We start from the raw sequence: 17,805 nt of genomic DNA, 5'->3' as shown, positions 1-17,805 counted from the left end.
TTTTCTGCATTAACTGTCAATCATGCTCACCTCTCATATACATCATTACTCTGTTCAAAATCATCCAAATTTCAAATCACATATACAACATACTCAAGTTTTTCACTTTCAGATATGTGAACTTTCTGAAAGATATCAACATCCAATATTAAAATGCCATAAAATGTCAAACCAGAATCAGTTATTAAAAATTTAGAGCCATGGAGATATTAGGGCAGAGGGGACAGCTCTTTGGCTCTTCTGAGTCCATGCCAACTCTGCAGGGCAATTCACCTTGTCCCATTCCACTGCTTTATCCCCTTAGCGCTATAAGTTTAATTCCCTCAAGTGCATATTCAATTTCCTTTTGAAATCATTTGTCTCCACATGCACCACCCTCATAGGCAGACAGCTTGAGATTACCACTCAACATGTAAAAAATGTACAACCCCCTGTGTCTTGCCCAAATTCTTAAATCTGTTACCCCTAGCCCTTGTACCATCAGCTAATGGAAACAGCCTTGGTTTATCTTAAACCGTGTCATAATTTTGTACACCTCCAGAAATTTCTTCTCAATCTCCCAGGGAGAACATTCTCTGCACCTCCAACCTAACTTTGGTTCCAGGGATAAGGGATTTTGGCTCCATTCTGGCAAATCTCCTCTGCATCCTCTCATAGACCCTCAAATACTTTAAGTTTAGTGACAAAATTGGGTGCAATCTAATAGCAGCCGAACCAAAGCTTTATAAAGGTTCAGCATAACCTCTGTTTTTTTTTTACACAAAACCTTTATCTATGGCAGTCAAGACCCATATTCTTTGCTAACTATTCTCTCAACAAGTGTTGTCATCTTCCAAGGCCCAGGTTCCCTCTATCACTGCACTCTTCAAAACTTATCTAATCAGAATTCAGAAGGTAGTTGCTGGTCAGGAAGATGGGAGCACAGAGTGTAACAAGGCCCTAGTGCAACAAGATATGAATGGCAATTTGGTGCAGGTGGGGGGGATGCTTTGAGAGGGAGAAAGAGGTGCTGTTTATATTTTTTTCAGCTAGTGAGATTCAAGGCTTTAATTAAGTGAGCAGGTAGGTGATTGGTAATTTAAGACTTTATCCCTCTTAACACGGGCAGTAATTTAAACCGGTACTGGGGAACTAGAAGTATTGCATTAAATTTATAGCTTAACTAGTTAAGTCGGTATAACTACAGACAACAGTTGAGTGATATTTCTAAGCCTGAAGCCTAATTAGTTAAATTAAACACAATAAAGATTTTGCTGCTGTAGCATGAAAGCTACATGGCAAACACCTCTGAAGTGTCTGCAACTCAAGGAACCTCAGCTCAGAGTTGAGTTGGAGTCTGAGTTTCGGACACCATGGTGCATCAGGGGAGGGGGAAAAGTTACCTGAACACTTGCTGCAGGGGGGCAGTCATACTCCTTGGGCTCAGTATTTGGTCTGTGATCAGGGACAGAAGAGTATGACTGCAGGTGAGACAGCTATGAGGATTGAGAAGGTAGTAATGACAGAGCTTCAGCCCTTGTAATTCTCCAGCAAGTTCAAGATTCTAGCAAAGTGTATGATGAGAACAGAGACTGCAAGAAAATGTGCAAAATGACTACAGCACCATGATGGAGGGAGCCATCCAAGTGGGGCAAGTGAAAAGGAATCTAGTTGTAATAGGGACAGTATAGTTAGGGGGAATAGATACTGTTCTCTGAAGCCAAAAGCATAAGTCCTGAAGCAAGTGTTGTCTACCTGGCACTAGGTTTAAGGATATAGTCTCAGGACTGGATAGTAGGAGGGGAAAGATCCAGTTGTAGATATAGGTAGGACTAAGAATGAGACTCTGAGGGAGTATGAACAGCTAGGGACAAAATTTAAAAAGCAGAACCACAAACAATCTCCAGATTACTACCTAAGCCAACTGCAAGTTCATCTCCAAGTTACACACCATCCGGCCTTCGAAATCTTACAAAATTTGTAATTGTCACAGTCAAAGTCCTAGAACTTCCTATCTAAAAGTATTTTCTTCAGATAAACTGCAGTGGGTCAAGGTGGTGGGCAACTAAGGGTGAGCAATAAATGCTGATCTCGCCAGTGAAACCCACATTCCATGAATAATTGAATAAAAAAGGCTGAAACTGCTTGGTATGAAGAAATACTGATATGAAAGAAGATGGAAAAAGATTGGTTTTATATTTCATTTGAGGACTGTAAATGTGTGTTACAGAATTGCTTAAATTTATGGAAGTGTCACATCAGGTAGATAGAAGCAGGCTGTTTCCAGGTTGAGCCAAAAATGAAGGGCCATGGACATGAGATTAAATGCAGGAGATTTGCAACAGAATTTATGAGAATTTTCTTTGCAGAATTGTATGGCTCTGAAATCAGTTCAAGCCTGGTGGCTGCCACCATGTTAACATTCATGATCAGATTGATCAAGCGGAGCAAACTCTTAATTCAGTCAGTTGTCTTCAAATAGCAAGTTGTAAACTTCTGTTGTCTTTGTTTAGCTGCTTTGAAGATAGGCAGTGGTACATTGGGGGAGGTGGTGGCATAGTGGCATTGTCATTGCACTGGTAATCCAGAGACCCAAGGTAATGCTCTGGGGGCCAGAGTTCGAATCCAATCATAGCAGATGGTTTGAATTCACAAAAATGTGGAATTAAAAAAGTACAATGATGACCATAAAACCATTGTCGATTGTCATAAAAACCCATTTGGTTCACTAATGTCTGCTGTCCTTACCTGGTGTGTCCTACATGTGACTCCAGACCCACAGCAATATGGGTGACTCTTAAATGCCCTCTAAACAAGGGATGGGCAATAAAAAAAATTTGGAGGAGAGTTTTATTTGCAGGGAAACTATCTTAAGGTCATAAGATAAAGAACAGGGCCTCATTCGGCTCATTAAACCTGTTCTGCCATTCAATAAGAACAACTCCCTTATTGATCAAAAGTCTGTCTAACACAGCCTTGAATATAATAAGAGTTACCCCACCTACTTTTCCTTTCTTCATGTCATTCTGAAATGTCAATACCCTAGAATATTCAATTTTCAAAGTGGTCATTTTGCAAACATGTTTCTATAATGGCTATCATATCATGCTCATTTATTTCTGTTCATGTTCATCCATCTTGCTACAAATGCTGCGTGCATTCAGATAAAGAGTTTTTAATTGTCTTTTTATTATTTTTCCCTTACTCTGACCTTATTTGCTTGTGCACTCTTAGGTTTGTATGCACTGTCCCTTCCTGTCACACTCTGGTTATTATGTGCATCGCTACCTTACGCTATTGCCTTGTCCTTTTTCCTTAACTCTCCAAATTTCCCATCACATGGAACTCCTTCCCCACTCCTCACTATTTAAAAGCCCTCTCTAAAGCCCGAGTTATATGTTTTGCCAGTACACTGGCCCCGACGTGGCTCAGGTGAACATCACCCCAATGATACAGCTCCCTCTTTCCCCAGTACTGGTACCAGTGAGCCCCAAATCGAAACCCACACGCCTGTGCCCTTGCTCTTCCTGGGTGTGGATGTCAGAGTTTTGGAAGGTACCATCATAGAAATCTTGGCAAGCCACTGCAGTGCATGTTTTAGACAATACACATTGCAGCCACAATGCAGTGGTGGGATGGAGTAAATATTTAAGATGGTAGATGGGGCGCCAATCAAGCAGGCTGCAGTGTCTTGGATGGTGTTGAGCTTTATTGTTGTTGCAGTTGCACTCATCCAGGCAAGTGGCAGCCTTCCATCAAACTCCTGACTTGTGCCTGGTAGATGGTGGAAAGACTTCGGGAAATCAAGTGAGGAGTCAATTGCTGCATAACACCCAGCCTCTGACCTGATCTTGTAACCACAGTATGTGCATGGCTGGTCCAGTTAAGCTTTTCGTCAATGGGTGATCACTGGATGTCGATGGTGGGTATTCTGCAACAGTCATGCCATTGAATGTCATGGGGAGGTGGTATAGCTCTTTCTTGTTGGAGATGGTCATTGCCTGACACTTGCACGGCAAGTGTTACAATTATCAAGTTTAAAAGATTGTTAAATTTAAGACACAGTCCCAAAACATAAGATAAAATGAAGGGTAATGTTACCTGTTCTTAAATCTGCCTGACAGCAAGCCTGGGCAGTTTGATTGTTAGAGATTAAATGGCAAACAGATTAACTGGGAAGGTGGTCACGATTGGAAACAATTACAGCAGTCTGAGAGCCAAAAGTGGATAGACTCAGTCTCCAGAGTTCCAGAAAAGTTTTAGGAATGCTAGTCGTAAACAGTTGTGCTTTAAACTGTTCATTTCCTTCCAAAATAAGAGACAGTTGGGGGTCTCAAGGACAGTTAATCAGCATCCCTACCTGATACAAGGCCCATGTGATTCACATTGCAATGGTGATGGGACTTTGAGATGAGAAGGATACAGAATAAGTTACTGTGATTGTTGATTCCAGGCTTTCCTGAAATATCAGACAGATTAGTCTGCCAGAGTCCAGGAGAGAAAGCTTGCAGCTAGAGGCCAAAGTCTCTCTGGGTCAGCACACTGGAATGCAGGTGAAAGCTCACGTTCAGATTAAAAAGACCAAATTCATGAGGAGTTAAAACAAAGCTGGAAGATTTGTCTAGTGTGCGCTAGAGGGAGGACCTCCAGTGATTCTCTCACTGTGAAGGACAGTTCTAGGGTTAGAAGTTAAGAGGCTGAGAATGGAAAAGAACAAAAGTAAACCTTTGGGAGCTAAGAATCATTCTGGGCTGATTCTGGAAGCTTTGAATGCCTGCTTAAAGGGTAGTGCAACATATACCTGTTTTCTTTTCAATTGTGCTAAATTGCATCTGCAGTTTAAAGTACAAGTTACCTACAAAGATAATGATTAGTCAATAGTGCCTTTTAGTCTTTTGATACAGTAAACATCTTAAAATGGGAAATGTTGTCATATTTTCAGCTATTAGCTGGAAGTTCAATTTTTTAAAAAGTTATTGGTTTCCACCGAGATCGTAACACATGAATGTTACTTGCCATTTACCAGCCCAAGTCTGAATACTGCCCAGGTCATCCTGCATGCAGGATTGGACTGCTTTGTTATCTTGAGTTGGGAATGGAACTGAACATTGCACAATCATGGGCAATCATTCCCATTTCTGACCTGATGGAGGAAAGTTCATTGTTTGAGCAACTGAAGATGGTTGGACTGAGAACACTATCCTGAGAAATTCCTGCAGCAATGTCTTGGGACTGAGATGCTTGGGGTAACTCTCCATTGGCTGGAGACCAGATTTCGCTACAATGTCTTGTTGCCACACTCCGTCAAATGCTGCCTCCACGTCAAGGACAGGCGCACTCACCTCACTTCTGGAATGCAGTTTTTTTGTCCAAGTTTGGACAAAGGCTGATGGTCCTAAGTACCTCAAGGATCCCGACTTTTGAGTTTTAGATCTTTCTGAATCTATTCGTTTGGAACAGTGCTAGTGTCACAGAACATGATAGAGGATGTCCTCAGCGTGAAGAGGGGACTTTGCCTCCACGTGGATCATGTGGTGAGCACTCCTACCAATACTGTCATGGATAAATGCATTGAGAGGTGGACTGGTGAGGACAAGATCTGAAGTAGATTTTCTCATGTTGGTTCGCTCACTACCTGCTGCAGGCCCAGTCTGGTAGCTATATCGTTTGGGATTCTTCAGATGATTGAAGTCCCTGGCCCAGAGTACGTTTTGTTTCCTCACTACCCTCAATGCTTCTTCTAAAAGGTTCAACATAAGGTGCCACTGATTTATCAGCTGAGGGAGGTGGGGGGTAGGTGGCAATCAGCAGGTTTCCCTGTCAATGTTAGGCCCAATAGCATGAAACTTTGTAGGGGCCAGAGTCAATGCTAAGGACTCAAATACTCCTTCCCTCCTTGGTACCACCACCTGTGGTGGGGTCCGTTCTGCTGGTGCAACAAGACATGTCTCTCTGAAGTTTTATTAAGGCTCATTGTTGCCTCTTATGTTCTACATTGTGAGAAGAAACTAGAATTCCATTCCAAAAAATTATAGTTTAACCAACAAGCTTTAATGTGAACCTGTACTCGCTTTCTCTGTAGCATGAAGTCTACTTCTATTTGAAGTATAATCAGTGCTGATTGTGTTAACCAAAAAGCATCAGCTCACACTGAAGCACAATTCCATCTGCCGATTCCCCAATATCTCTTTACAGCTTCCTGTGATCTGGCAAATTAACTGTACTTATTATTTTGGTTTTACAGTAATATCTCAATGTTGTAGTTATATTGAGAAGTGCGTCTTTAAGCAAAAGAACATTAAGCAAATAAGAATTTTCAACTAAAAACTAATGTATAAATTAGTTTGGTTCATTTGGGCATTTCTTGTCAGGAAAAAAACATAAGTTGAAATACTGTACATGTTTACTACATTACCAAATGAAATAAAATAAAATAAATTTCTATATATAAGAAATATTAAACTTAAAATATTCACAGCAGTTTCAAGATTGAACAAACTGACAGTGAGAACAGAATCGTTAAACATAGGGCTGGTGAACAGAGAACAGCTACAGATGTTAGGATTAAATCAGATGGGATAAGGATCATTGAGAAAAAGATTGTAGAGTGTGCATTCCAGACAGAGAAACGGTAACTGACAGGGATGGAAGGAGCAGGGAGAATGACAGGGCGAGCACCAGAGAGCGCAAAGCAGCTGCATGAATAATTCATGAGGATAAACTGAAGTGTCCAGAACAATTAGTGAAAGAAACTGAGTTGAATTTATTAGGTTGTTGTCAGTTTGGGCAAGCTTTCTTGTTGGACTCACTGTTTTTGTGTTTATCCTTATTAGGTCCTCAGTCTGTTTTGGAGAAAGTTCCTTTACCTTCCTTACAAACTGAATAAATAAACACAATAGAATGTTTTTTGAGTTGCGGAGAAATGTGCTTGACCTGATCTCTTAACTCTTTCTCTCTCTACAGATGCTGCCTGACCTGCTTAGTATTTCCAACATGTTTTTAATTATAAAAAATCAGTTATTCACTGATGGCAACACATTATTTAAATATTAGGTTTTAAAATCTCTGTGATCGCTGAATTCAATAAAGAATGAGACTGATTTCATCAAAATTTAAATTCTCCTCATTGTGGCCTGCTGGCAAACTATGTATATAATAGCAAACTTTGCGACATTAAAGGGATAAATGTTCCCTATTGTATAACAAAGCAACTTTGACCAAATCAACATTAAGCAAGGAATCCCCACATCCACAAATTTCAATTCCAATTCCTCTGTCTATATCCAAATCACCCATGCATAGAATAAACAGATTTGTCCCAAGAACTGAACCCTGTGGGAAACCATCCCACACTTCCAACCACGCTGAAAAACTGTCCTGAACCCATACTGTATTCTCCCTTTTAAATATTTTTGAATCCATTTTGCCATCTTCCCTCCATTTCCATAACAACATGCTCTCTCAATCTCCAGTGTGGTACCTTTGCAAAGACTTTCCTAAACCCCATGTACTTTTTTAAACCATCAAATATGTTTGTTCCTAAAAAGTCTAAGGCTTGGGACGCATGATGATTGATCCCTTTTCAAATCCATGCCAGTTTACATATATTTTCTCTTTATCTAGATAGTGAAACAGGATAAAGCAGAAAATAAAAAGTATAAATGCTAACACAACACTGCAGCCTGGGAAGTATGGACATATTGCCAGTGCTTTCAGTTCACACGAAATTCATGGTCCTGGTTTGGACCCTGCTACTACGCTGTAACAGGAAAAGTTTTGGGAAAGAAAGCAGAAATACTTCAACAAGAATTGATAGTAACACTCATTTGTCCAGTGGGGCGAGAATAAATTTATTAGATTAATAGGTGCGATTGATCCAACAGAAAATGTTGTATCCGAACATGCGACCCCTGCAGAGTTTTAAATGAATAGTTTCTAATGAAATTAGTACACTTACATATATAAATCAATTACACTTTAATTTGCTCTGACAATCTCATGGCTTGTCATTTATTTTTAAAACTACAACCTACTCTTTTTTAGTTCCTGCCTTGAAAGCACACATACAGCAATACAAATTTAGTATCATGCAACTTGCACCAGGAGGATAAAAAAAACTTTAGAACATATAATATCAGAGTGATTCAAATTAAATTCCATAACAGAGTTCAAGGGTTTCACTGTTGCATGTTTGTAAAATGGTGCAATACTTGGACAACTGATGTGAACTTTCTGGTTGCTTCTCCCATTCTATATTAAATTTCTTCCTTCCCCCTTCTTGAAGACTAAACACCAGGCTGCGGTATGTTACTTCACCAAAGTGCTCACATTGTTAGGTAGAAATTGATGCAATTCCCCAACAATAAAAACAGCCTAACACCTACTTTCAAGACATTTACATTTGTCACCTAGGCAAGGTACCAGAACAATTATAACCATACATGGAACTGAAACCAAACAGGGAGTCAACTTCAAAGGAAAATTACCAAGGAAATAAAGTATCTAAGTATTATGTACATTCTACTAATAATTCAATCATTTTACACTCAAGAGTTGAAATCACTGATAATTTGAAGTAAGCAATCTAAATAACACAATGAAGTGGGAACTTAATGCTAAAAATGTTGAATTCACAATTTATTTGCATTGACTTTAAAATAAGATTAGACCATATACCAGTGCTGGCCTGCGTATATAAATGACAGCACTTCATTTCTCATTTATTCTTTGCTGAAATTAACCTACCAGTAGACCACAAAGGCAGGCGCAGATATTCAACAGATGACACAAGAATATAAGTTCCAATAAAATAGTTCTTATTCCCCTAAACTTAATCAGGCCACTTCCATCGTGCACAATAAAAAGGATTCTTTATTATCCCCTTCCACAATTTTCCCCCTCCTGAGGGTGAAGGCATGCACAATTGTGGCTTTATAGGGACTGGCAACTCAAAAGGCCATTCTTCACAAATGAATCTGAACAGTGCACAATACTCAATATGTAACTTTTCTTTTATTCATTCATGGGATGTGGGCATCACTGGCTAGGCCAGCATTTATTGCCCATCCCTAATTGCCCTTGTTCAGGGTCAACCACATTGCTGTGGGTCTGGAGTCACATGTAGGCCAGACCAGATAGTAGGGCAGATTTCCTTCCCTAAAGGACATTAATGAATCAGGTGGGTTTTACAACAATCGACAATGGTTTCATGGTCATCAGATTTTTAACTCCAGATTTTTATTGAATTCAAATTCCACCATCTGTTGTGGTAGGGTTCAAACCCATGTCCCTGTAGCATTACCCTTGGTCTCTGAATTACCAGTCCAGCAACAATACCACTTCGTCACTGCCTCCCCCGACTGCAGGGACCAGCACACCCAAGCCCAACTGTTTTCTCAACAGGCATATCTATGAAAGGCAATCACCAAGCTGATAACAGGAACAGGACTCCTCCCTGGTGTTAAGCCTCTTTAGCCTCAAGGTACTGGTCAAATTGGTTGGGATCAGCTGGGATGAGCCTACTCTACTGATAAAACCAAGAACTTCTCTGTATTACTCATGGTCAAATACATGATTAGGGCTATATGTATTGCTAAAATTGTGGAGCCTAAATTCATAAATTTGCTTCAACTACAAATGTCTTCTAAAATTAAATCTTTCATGGGTCACCCAACTTCACAGTACATTCAAAACATACGCCCTTCTCTCGACTTAAGAGCATATGAGCCAGTCAAGTGAACTAAGCCTATGTATACAGCTAGTATCTATTATTATCACGGCTACTGATTAGCGGTTGTTTTTTTAAAAAAAGAACCACAAAAGGAGATCATCAAAACATGACGCAAAATTCTGGAATCCCATGTAATAAATAACAAATGTAATTCAGTTGCCAAAAGGCAGTGCACACCCACAAGCAGAACTGTGAAAAACAATGTGAATTAAGCAAAAACCATTAACGCCCACCAAATAAGGAAACATAAGGACCATAAACATAAGTCATTAATGGATCCAGAAAACGATCAGGAGGAACATCTTTACACAGATAATGGTTAGAATGTGGAATTTGCTCCCACTTGAGATGAACAGCGTAGATGCATTTAAGGGGAAGCTAGGCAGGTACATGAGGGAGAAAGGAACAAAAGCATAAAAACATAGGGCTAGGCGAAGCAGGATGGGAGGAAGTCTCCATGGAGTATAAACGCCAACATAGATCAGTTGGGGTGAATGGGCTTTTTTTGTGTTGTAAATTCTGAGTAGAGTTTTGCACTCCATGCATGATTTTCAGGTACGAGCTATCAAGCCAGAACTACTCTAGCATTTAGTGGAGCAGAATGGGTGCACACAAAATATAGGCTTACATAAATGTATGGAAAAGTGGAAATCCAGCAAGACTGGAAGAACTATAAAAGCAGCAAAATACAAATGAAGTAATAAAATGCAAAAAAAAAGAATGATGATCAAAAATAAAACTTGCACAGGACATCAAATCCAACAAAAGTTTGGCAAATTAAGGGAAAGAGAATAATAAAGGGGAATGTGTGCCTATTAATAGGTGGATGCAGGCAAAATTATAATGGCTCAGGAAACTACAAAACCACTACATTACAATCATTTTCATTGTAAGGACAAAATATCGGAGGTATGACAGAACATAAGAATAAGAGAAACTTAGTGGATGAAATGTTTCTTTAAAAATTGTAATGGGAAAAAATAACAGGATTTTATACAAAAGTCCCTAGGTCCTGATAGTTTCCAGAAATATTGGACATGTTTCCCAAAGCTATTTAGATCCAGAAAATGTACTTTTGCATTGGAAAACTGCAAATGCCAGGGTCATAGAATGGTTTCAGCACAGAAGTAGGCCATTTGGCCCCAAGTGCTTGCCGCTTTCTGCAAGAACTCAGCTAGTCCCACTCCCCCACCCTTCTCACTAGTCCTGCAAATTCTCTCTTATAGGGGTTATCAAATTCTCTTTCGAAAGCCACAACTGGCTTTGTGCCCACCCTCCCCAGGCAATATATTCCAGATCCTAACAACTCACTGCATAAAACAGTTCTCCTCACGCTGCCATTGATTCTTTTGCCATTCATCTCAACCAGTGGCCTCTTGTTCCCCATCCTTCTACCAAGGGAAGTTTCTCCCCAATAACTCTGCCTCAGCCTCTCATGATTCAACACCTCTATCAAATCTCCTCTTAACGCTTCCTTTTCCAAGCAGAACAACCACAGAATTGTCAGTCTATCCATGTAATTGAAGTCCCTCACCCCAGGATCATTGTCATAAATCTTTTCTTCGCCCCTTTAATGCCTTCACATTAGGCACATTTTGTGAACAGAGTTGGACACAATACTCCAGCCAAGGTCAAACCAGTGTTTTATGATTGTTCACCATAACTTCCTTGCTTTTGTACTGTTTCTATTTATAAAGCCCAGGATGCCATATGCCTCTCAACCTGCCCTGCCATCTAAGATTGTGCACATGTACCCCCAGGTCTCTCTGTTCCTCCATTCCCTTTAGAATTGTATCCTATCCTCATTCTCCCTAGAAAAATCTATCACTTCACCCATTACTGCATTAAGTTCACCTGTCACAAGTCTGCCCACTTCACAAGCCAATGTCCTCTTGAAATTTATCACTATCCTCCGCACCATTCATTATACTCCCAAGTTTTGTGACTTATGCAAGTTTTGAAATTGCACCTTGTACACCCAAGTATAGGTCACCAATATAGATTGCAAAAAGCAGTAGTCCCAGTACAAACCCCTGGGGAATTCCACTGCGCACCTTCCGCCAGTCCGAAGCAACAGTTTGTCACTACACTCTGCTGCCTGTCACTCAGCCAACTTCATATCCATGCTGCCACTGACTTTTATTCCATGGGCTTCAACTTTGCTGGCAAGTCTATTATGTTGCACTTTATCAAGTGCCTTTTGGAAGAACATGTATGCCACATCAACCATGTTAACCTCATCAACCTTATCAAAAGACTCGATTGAGTTAAACACTATTTGCCTTTAACAAGCTGTGCTGGCTTTCCTTAGTAAATCCATGCTTGTCCAAGTGATTGTTAATCCTGTCCCAGGTTATAGTTTCCAAAAGCTTTCCCACCACTGAGGTTAAACTGACTGACAAATATGGCTTGGATGAAGAAAAAGAGAGTCATAGGTCTAGATTTGCAGGTGCTACTACCACCATAGATGTCAGCGTACAAGTCAATCTATGAAGCCTTGAAAAATCCCTCCAAAAAGAAGTGAATTGCTGACATGGGTGTGGGTCGTTACCAACTTTGTCATTCGTGAGGTCTGCTCCATGTAGGTGTATCTTAAACTCCTTTGCATCTTCGCAACACTGCCCATATCACCTGCTTGATCCTTTGCACTCAGTTATAAGGTACAAATAAAACATGCATTTGTGGGGTGAAACACTGAGGCTGACTACTAATGTGAATATAACATGTCGTGGCTGAGTATGGAGGAGTAGGTTTATATACCAGGTTTATTCAAAAACATGATTTTTGGGGCAGGAAAAAATTGAGTCTTTTATATGTCAAGTTGACTTATACTCTGCGATCTACAGTAAGTTGAATGAATTGGCACATGCAAAGTGAAATAGACAATGAATAAATGGATAAAACTAAGGCGGTTGGAGTTAAATATGGATGAGTACGAGGTTATCCACTTTGGATCTGAGAAAAATAAATCATAATATGCTCTTATTGGTGAGAGGCAAGAAGCGGAGGTGGGGCAAAGAGATTTGGGTGTCCAAGTACACAAATACTAGAGGCTAATGCTCAGGTACAAGTAATATTCAAAATAGCTAGTGAAGTGTTGACCTTCATCTCAAAAGGGGCTAGAATTCAAAATTAAGCTATTGAAATTTCTGTTATATGGAGCCTTGGCCAGTCCCCATCTAGATTGCCACATTCAGTTTTGGGCACTGAATCTCAGAAAAGGCATGCTAGCCTTCAAGAGGTTACACAACAGATTCACCACTATGATGCCATGGGTTACATTATGAGGACAGAATGCATCTATGTGGCTTGTATTCCATTTATAACACCAAGTTGTGGATGAATCAGGGTGTTTAAAATGATAAAAAGGACTTGATTAGGGAGATACAGAGAAATTACCACCTCTGGTAGGGGAGTCCGGAACAAAAGGGTATAATCTCAAAATTAAAGCTAGGCCATTTATGAATTAAATCAGGGTGCAATTTTTCATAAAAATTGTGGTAGAAATCTGAAACTCACCCCCAACCTCTTCAAAAGGCTAAGGATGCTGGGCAAAATGAAGTTGATATGATTTTTGTTAGGTATGGACTTGAAGTGCTATGGAACAAACCATGATTTAATTGAATGGCAGAACCGACTAGAGGGACTGAATGGCCTATTCAAGTTCCTCAGTTCTCACTTAGTTCAAATTAACAGACTATTTTCATAGCCAGGCTGTCCTAGCCAATAAAAGAATTTGGGGAAGGGTATATATTTTCATTATATCTAATTATAAATTGCTGCATCTTGTCTGACCAAATGGAACAATTCTTCATAGGACTTGATCACCCCCTACTCTGTATACTTGGAACTATTCATGGAATTGCATTCCCACTGAATAAAATAGTAAATCAATACCATGATACATTTGATAAATACCATCAATTCTGCTCCCTGTTTCCACTTGTAAGCTTGATGGTTCTAATACATCTCCGTAACACTTATATAACACTTGCAATTTCACAGAATACTGTGGCAGCAAAATTCCACTGAAAAGCTGCTTTACAAAGAGGAAGGGTATTAAGTAATTACAATCAATAAAACATTTTATTTGTAGTATCTTATATTAATAGTGTCAACCATAACTCAGTTAATAGCACTTGTTCCTCCAAGTCAGAAGTTATGGGTTCAAGATATTCAAACATTAAAATCTAAGCTGACATTCCAGTATGGTACTCAAGGAGTGCTGCACTGTCAGATGAGATATTAAACTAAGGTCCTGTTTGCTCTTTCAGGCAGACACAAAAGAGCTTATGACAGCTTTGAAGAGTGGGAGAATTACCCCTGGTGACCAGGCCTTTATTTATCCTGCAATCAACATCACTAAAACAGATTATCTGGTCTTTATCAAATTAATGTTTATGAAAACTTGCCACGTGCAAACTGACCACAGCATTTCCTACATTATAACGGTGATTATACCTCAAGAATACTTCACTGGTTGTAATGCACTTTAGGACATCCTTCAGCCATGAAAGTACTATATAAATGCAAGTTTTTCTTTCTAAATAAATGGCTCGTCTTTCAAATAGATTTCTACAATATTGCTATGGCTTTCTGGATTTCTATTTCCCCATATCCCAGCTAAATATATTTGTAGTGAATTCCATAGCTCGTTCCCATAAAACACTGCTCAAGTGGTACCTCTTAAATGTGAGACAGCTAGTTACAAGGGGGCTTAACTTATTCATCACCGAAATACTTTTACAATGTGTGTTAGCTTCTAGTACCTTTATTTGACACCATTTAAACTGTTTGATAAATTCAAAGCAACAACTTAGTGCTAACTGCACATGGTTATTATATCCAAATTGGTCTTATTTGCTTACTATCTACCTTCCCCATTTTGGGCAAAGATTCATACATGCCAGCAATATAGAAATCATATTGCTGGCCTCCATGGGTAGGCTGAGCCGGTTACCATCTAAAATACTGTTGCCCGCACTGCTACCTCTGGATAAACTTTGTTAATGCACCATCCAAAGTGGTTCTTGACCCCTGTTTCCCTGGCACTACTAGTTATTTTAATTATACTGCAATGCCATTGCTTGCTGCAGACCGATATAATCCAGGCATAGGCTGATCGCCCTGAACATCTTATAATGTTCAAGTAATTTCAGTTTTATTAAAACTAGCTACAAAGCCAGTGTGTAAGGAACTGTCCCACTAAACTACAGGAATAAGCTATAGGTTTTGTAACTATCCCATAGATGGCAAATATTTGATCTCATGCAAACCATTTAAAAATAGTTGGAGAGATAGGGGTGAGGAGGGAATGATGATGATATACCTTTGATGGCTCACACCTATCAAGGTAATGGTGCAAATACTTAGAGCCAATGCTTAAAAAAACACACTTTAAAAGTTTCAAGAGCATGAAAGGAGTAAAAAATTGAAAATATCTTGAAAGCCTTTAACTTTGTTCACATGAGCACTATCATCTAACACATTAAAGTTTTCAAGCTACATTATTCACAATATTAAATGCCATTTGAAAAATAAACTGAAAAATTCTCCCAATATGTTAAAGACTTATTGAGCCAGGGCAGCTGGTTATTTGATTGAAATCTAAACCCCCTTTTGGGCAAGCATAACATCTCAAATCCAGCACCAAAAATCCTATCCAGAGATATTATAGGTAAGCTCTCTTTATTGCTACAGTTGATCTACTTGAAGTCAGTAAATGTGATGAATTTGTGTTAAAGTTCTGCCTTTCCAAAAAGGCACTATGTAAAGCTAAGTTCTTTATTTCATGCTTTACTCCTTCCCTTATAGTTGAACCATACTACTTTATCTTCTTCCTTTCACTAGCGTATTCAGACAAAATGACCAAAAATACAAACGATGGCGTATCCAGGATGAGAATCTAAACCATATATGTCTCGAAGATGCCAAAACACTAATATATTCTACATGGTCAGGCCTAAATCTGACCTGTAACGGAGCTATAGCAGTTAATTTCATGTCAAAGAAAGAAATCGGCAACTGTATGAAACCCTGATGTTTCCTGATTCCAAGTAGTTAATTCAGAATCTACTCAATTTGCGCACAACAAAATAAAAGGTGTAAAAAAAAAAGATGTCAATGCGATTGTAACAAAGAGGTGGTGCAAGGCCTGGGGCCTCACTATGCAAAAACCAGGGAGCGGCTCGAAATCTCACTCCGGCCTCTCATCGAACGCCTTTCACGTGTTTGGGTTAGGCAGTGCTGGAAGCTGTTAAGGTGAGATCTCCAGGCACGGCCCGAAACGGTTTGCGGGTGCCTGGCGGCCTGCGATAGCAACTGGCGGACAATCAAGCAAAAACTCCCAGCTCAAGGAGGTGGAAGGAGGAGGAGGTGGAGGTGGTGGTGCCCTCCTCACACTCCGACTACCGCAGCGTGCAGGCCCAAAGCCGGACGGGCAGGAAGACGCAGCTCCACCCGCGGTGCTTGGGGGGGGGGGGGGGGGTGTGAGAAAGGGGAGGGGAATAGAGAGTGGAGTGTGGTGGACATGAAATTGCGGCCCGGTCAGTCAGGCGAGATCCCGGGGTTGGAGAAAAAGATGAAGGCCGAGGCGGGGGGAGGGGATGATCGGTACACACATGCCGGCACCGAAGAGGAGCGGCCGGGTTAAAGTTTCAAGTTTGCAAAGGCATGAAAATGATGCAGGGGCCGCAGTTTCCGCTAAGGGGGGGGGGGGGGGGGGAGAAAGATAAGTTGTGCGGCCACCGGGAGGTGGTGGGGAAAAGGAAAGAGGGAGGTAGGGGCGCGGAACAAAAGTATCCCAATCCCTCAGGCAATGCACATGTTCTGGATTTCTCCCCCCCCCCCGCCCCCCCTCCTCTCTCCTCTCTCTCCTCCTCCCTTCTCACTCACCAAGATCCGTTTGAAGAGGGCGTTCTCCTTGGCTGGCAGCGCTACCGACGGCATGGCTGACGGGTTGGCTGGCTCGGCTGCTGCGGGATGGGGTGGCCGGTTTACCGGGTCGACTCACACACGCGCTGTCTTGGTGGCTTTTTCTTACTCCCCCCGATCCGATCCTGGCTCTCAGCTCATGGGCCGCCTCTCTCTCTCTCTCTCTCCCCCACCTCCTTCCCTCCTGCAGCCCCGTGGCCGCAATTACTCTCGCGCCTCAGGCCGATCGAGCGGAACCTCCGCTTCACGTGTATTTCTTCTTACTGCTCCGCTCCTCCTCCTGCTGCTGCTGCACGGAATATTCAGCGGAAAAAAAAAACCCTCAACCAAAATGGCGGGGGGCGGCAGACAGCAGCAGCAACGCCGGCTCCCTCCGGGTCAGCCGCCAGTGCGCACGCGCCGCTGCTCCCCTCACGAACCCGCACACCGTCAGGTGACCTCACTTGAACGGAGCATGACGGTACTGTGGAGGACTTCATCTGGTTCTCCCAGCCATCCGCGCTCACGTCGATTGATTCCATCAGGCGCCAGCTAACTGGCTCTGTGCTTTTGTTCTAAAAGCTCTGCATTTTTATCGTAAAACGTTTATTTTCTTTTAAATCTAGAATAAACTAACAGTATAAGTATTATAACAGTAGATACCACTCAGTTTTTGATACTTAGAACCAAAGTATAAATAATAGAACCAACGCAATGAAAAACACTAGATTAAGCAGTCCCATTCATAAATAGTTTATGAACAGTTGAGGGCAGGTACCACATTATTCATTAAATCAGCAAGAATGGACTTATTGAGTTCACAAGCATCCCTAAAGTTAACTCTACAAGGTGATCCCTTGAGCTCTGCATTTGAACTGCTGCTTCCTGATGAGAAGCTGAAAAGTAGGTGTGGCTACAGATCCACGTTCTGACTCTGATAGTGATATCAGCTCATTTCAGTCCCACTGAATTTTCAAAACTTATTTTGTGCATATCCTGCGATTCTTTCACACTCGGGAGCAAGATCGTGCATTTTAAAAGGACCTCGCAAATGAAAAGTAGTCTTATATCACCATGCAAGTAGAGGATGATAATCAACATAGGCAGAGATAAAGAAGCGTGAACTTTAATTTATATAGTTACTTTCAGGAACTGTTATTTTTGAGGCAAAGAAGGCAGCCAAT

The 17,805-nt window shown here is 40.9% G+C and overlaps 1 protein-coding gene across 3 annotated transcripts in view; it reads right to left on the bottom strand.

Annotated features, from left to right (window-relative positions):
- Positions 1-17,022, bottom strand: part of naa15a (N-alpha-acetyltransferase 15, NatA auxiliary subunit a) — an 87,257-nt gene extending 70,235 nt beyond the window's left edge. Inside the window, exon 1 of one of the 3 annotated variants that reach the window (XM_041190601.1) lies at positions 16,604-17,022. In XM_041190601.1, coding sequence (XP_041046535.1) covers positions 16,604-16,657 — 54 coding nt within the window. In that variant the 5' untranslated portion in view covers positions 16,658-17,022. Of the gene's footprint in view, positions 1-15,875; positions 16,118-16,603 lie in introns of those variants that run through there. The other 2 variants (XM_041190576.1, XM_041190584.1) reach the window with 2 other exon arrangements.
- Between the last annotated feature and the right edge of the window lie 783 nt (positions 17,023-17,805).

Source organism: Carcharodon carcharias, chromosome 1, assembly GCF_017639515.1.
Source record: "Carcharodon carcharias isolate sCarCar2 chromosome 1, sCarCar2.pri, whole genome shotgun sequence".
Taxonomy (NCBI): domain Eukaryota; kingdom Metazoa; phylum Chordata; class Chondrichthyes; order Lamniformes; family Lamnidae; genus Carcharodon; species Carcharodon carcharias.
This window is presented reverse-complemented; position numbering and strand designations above follow the sequence as displayed.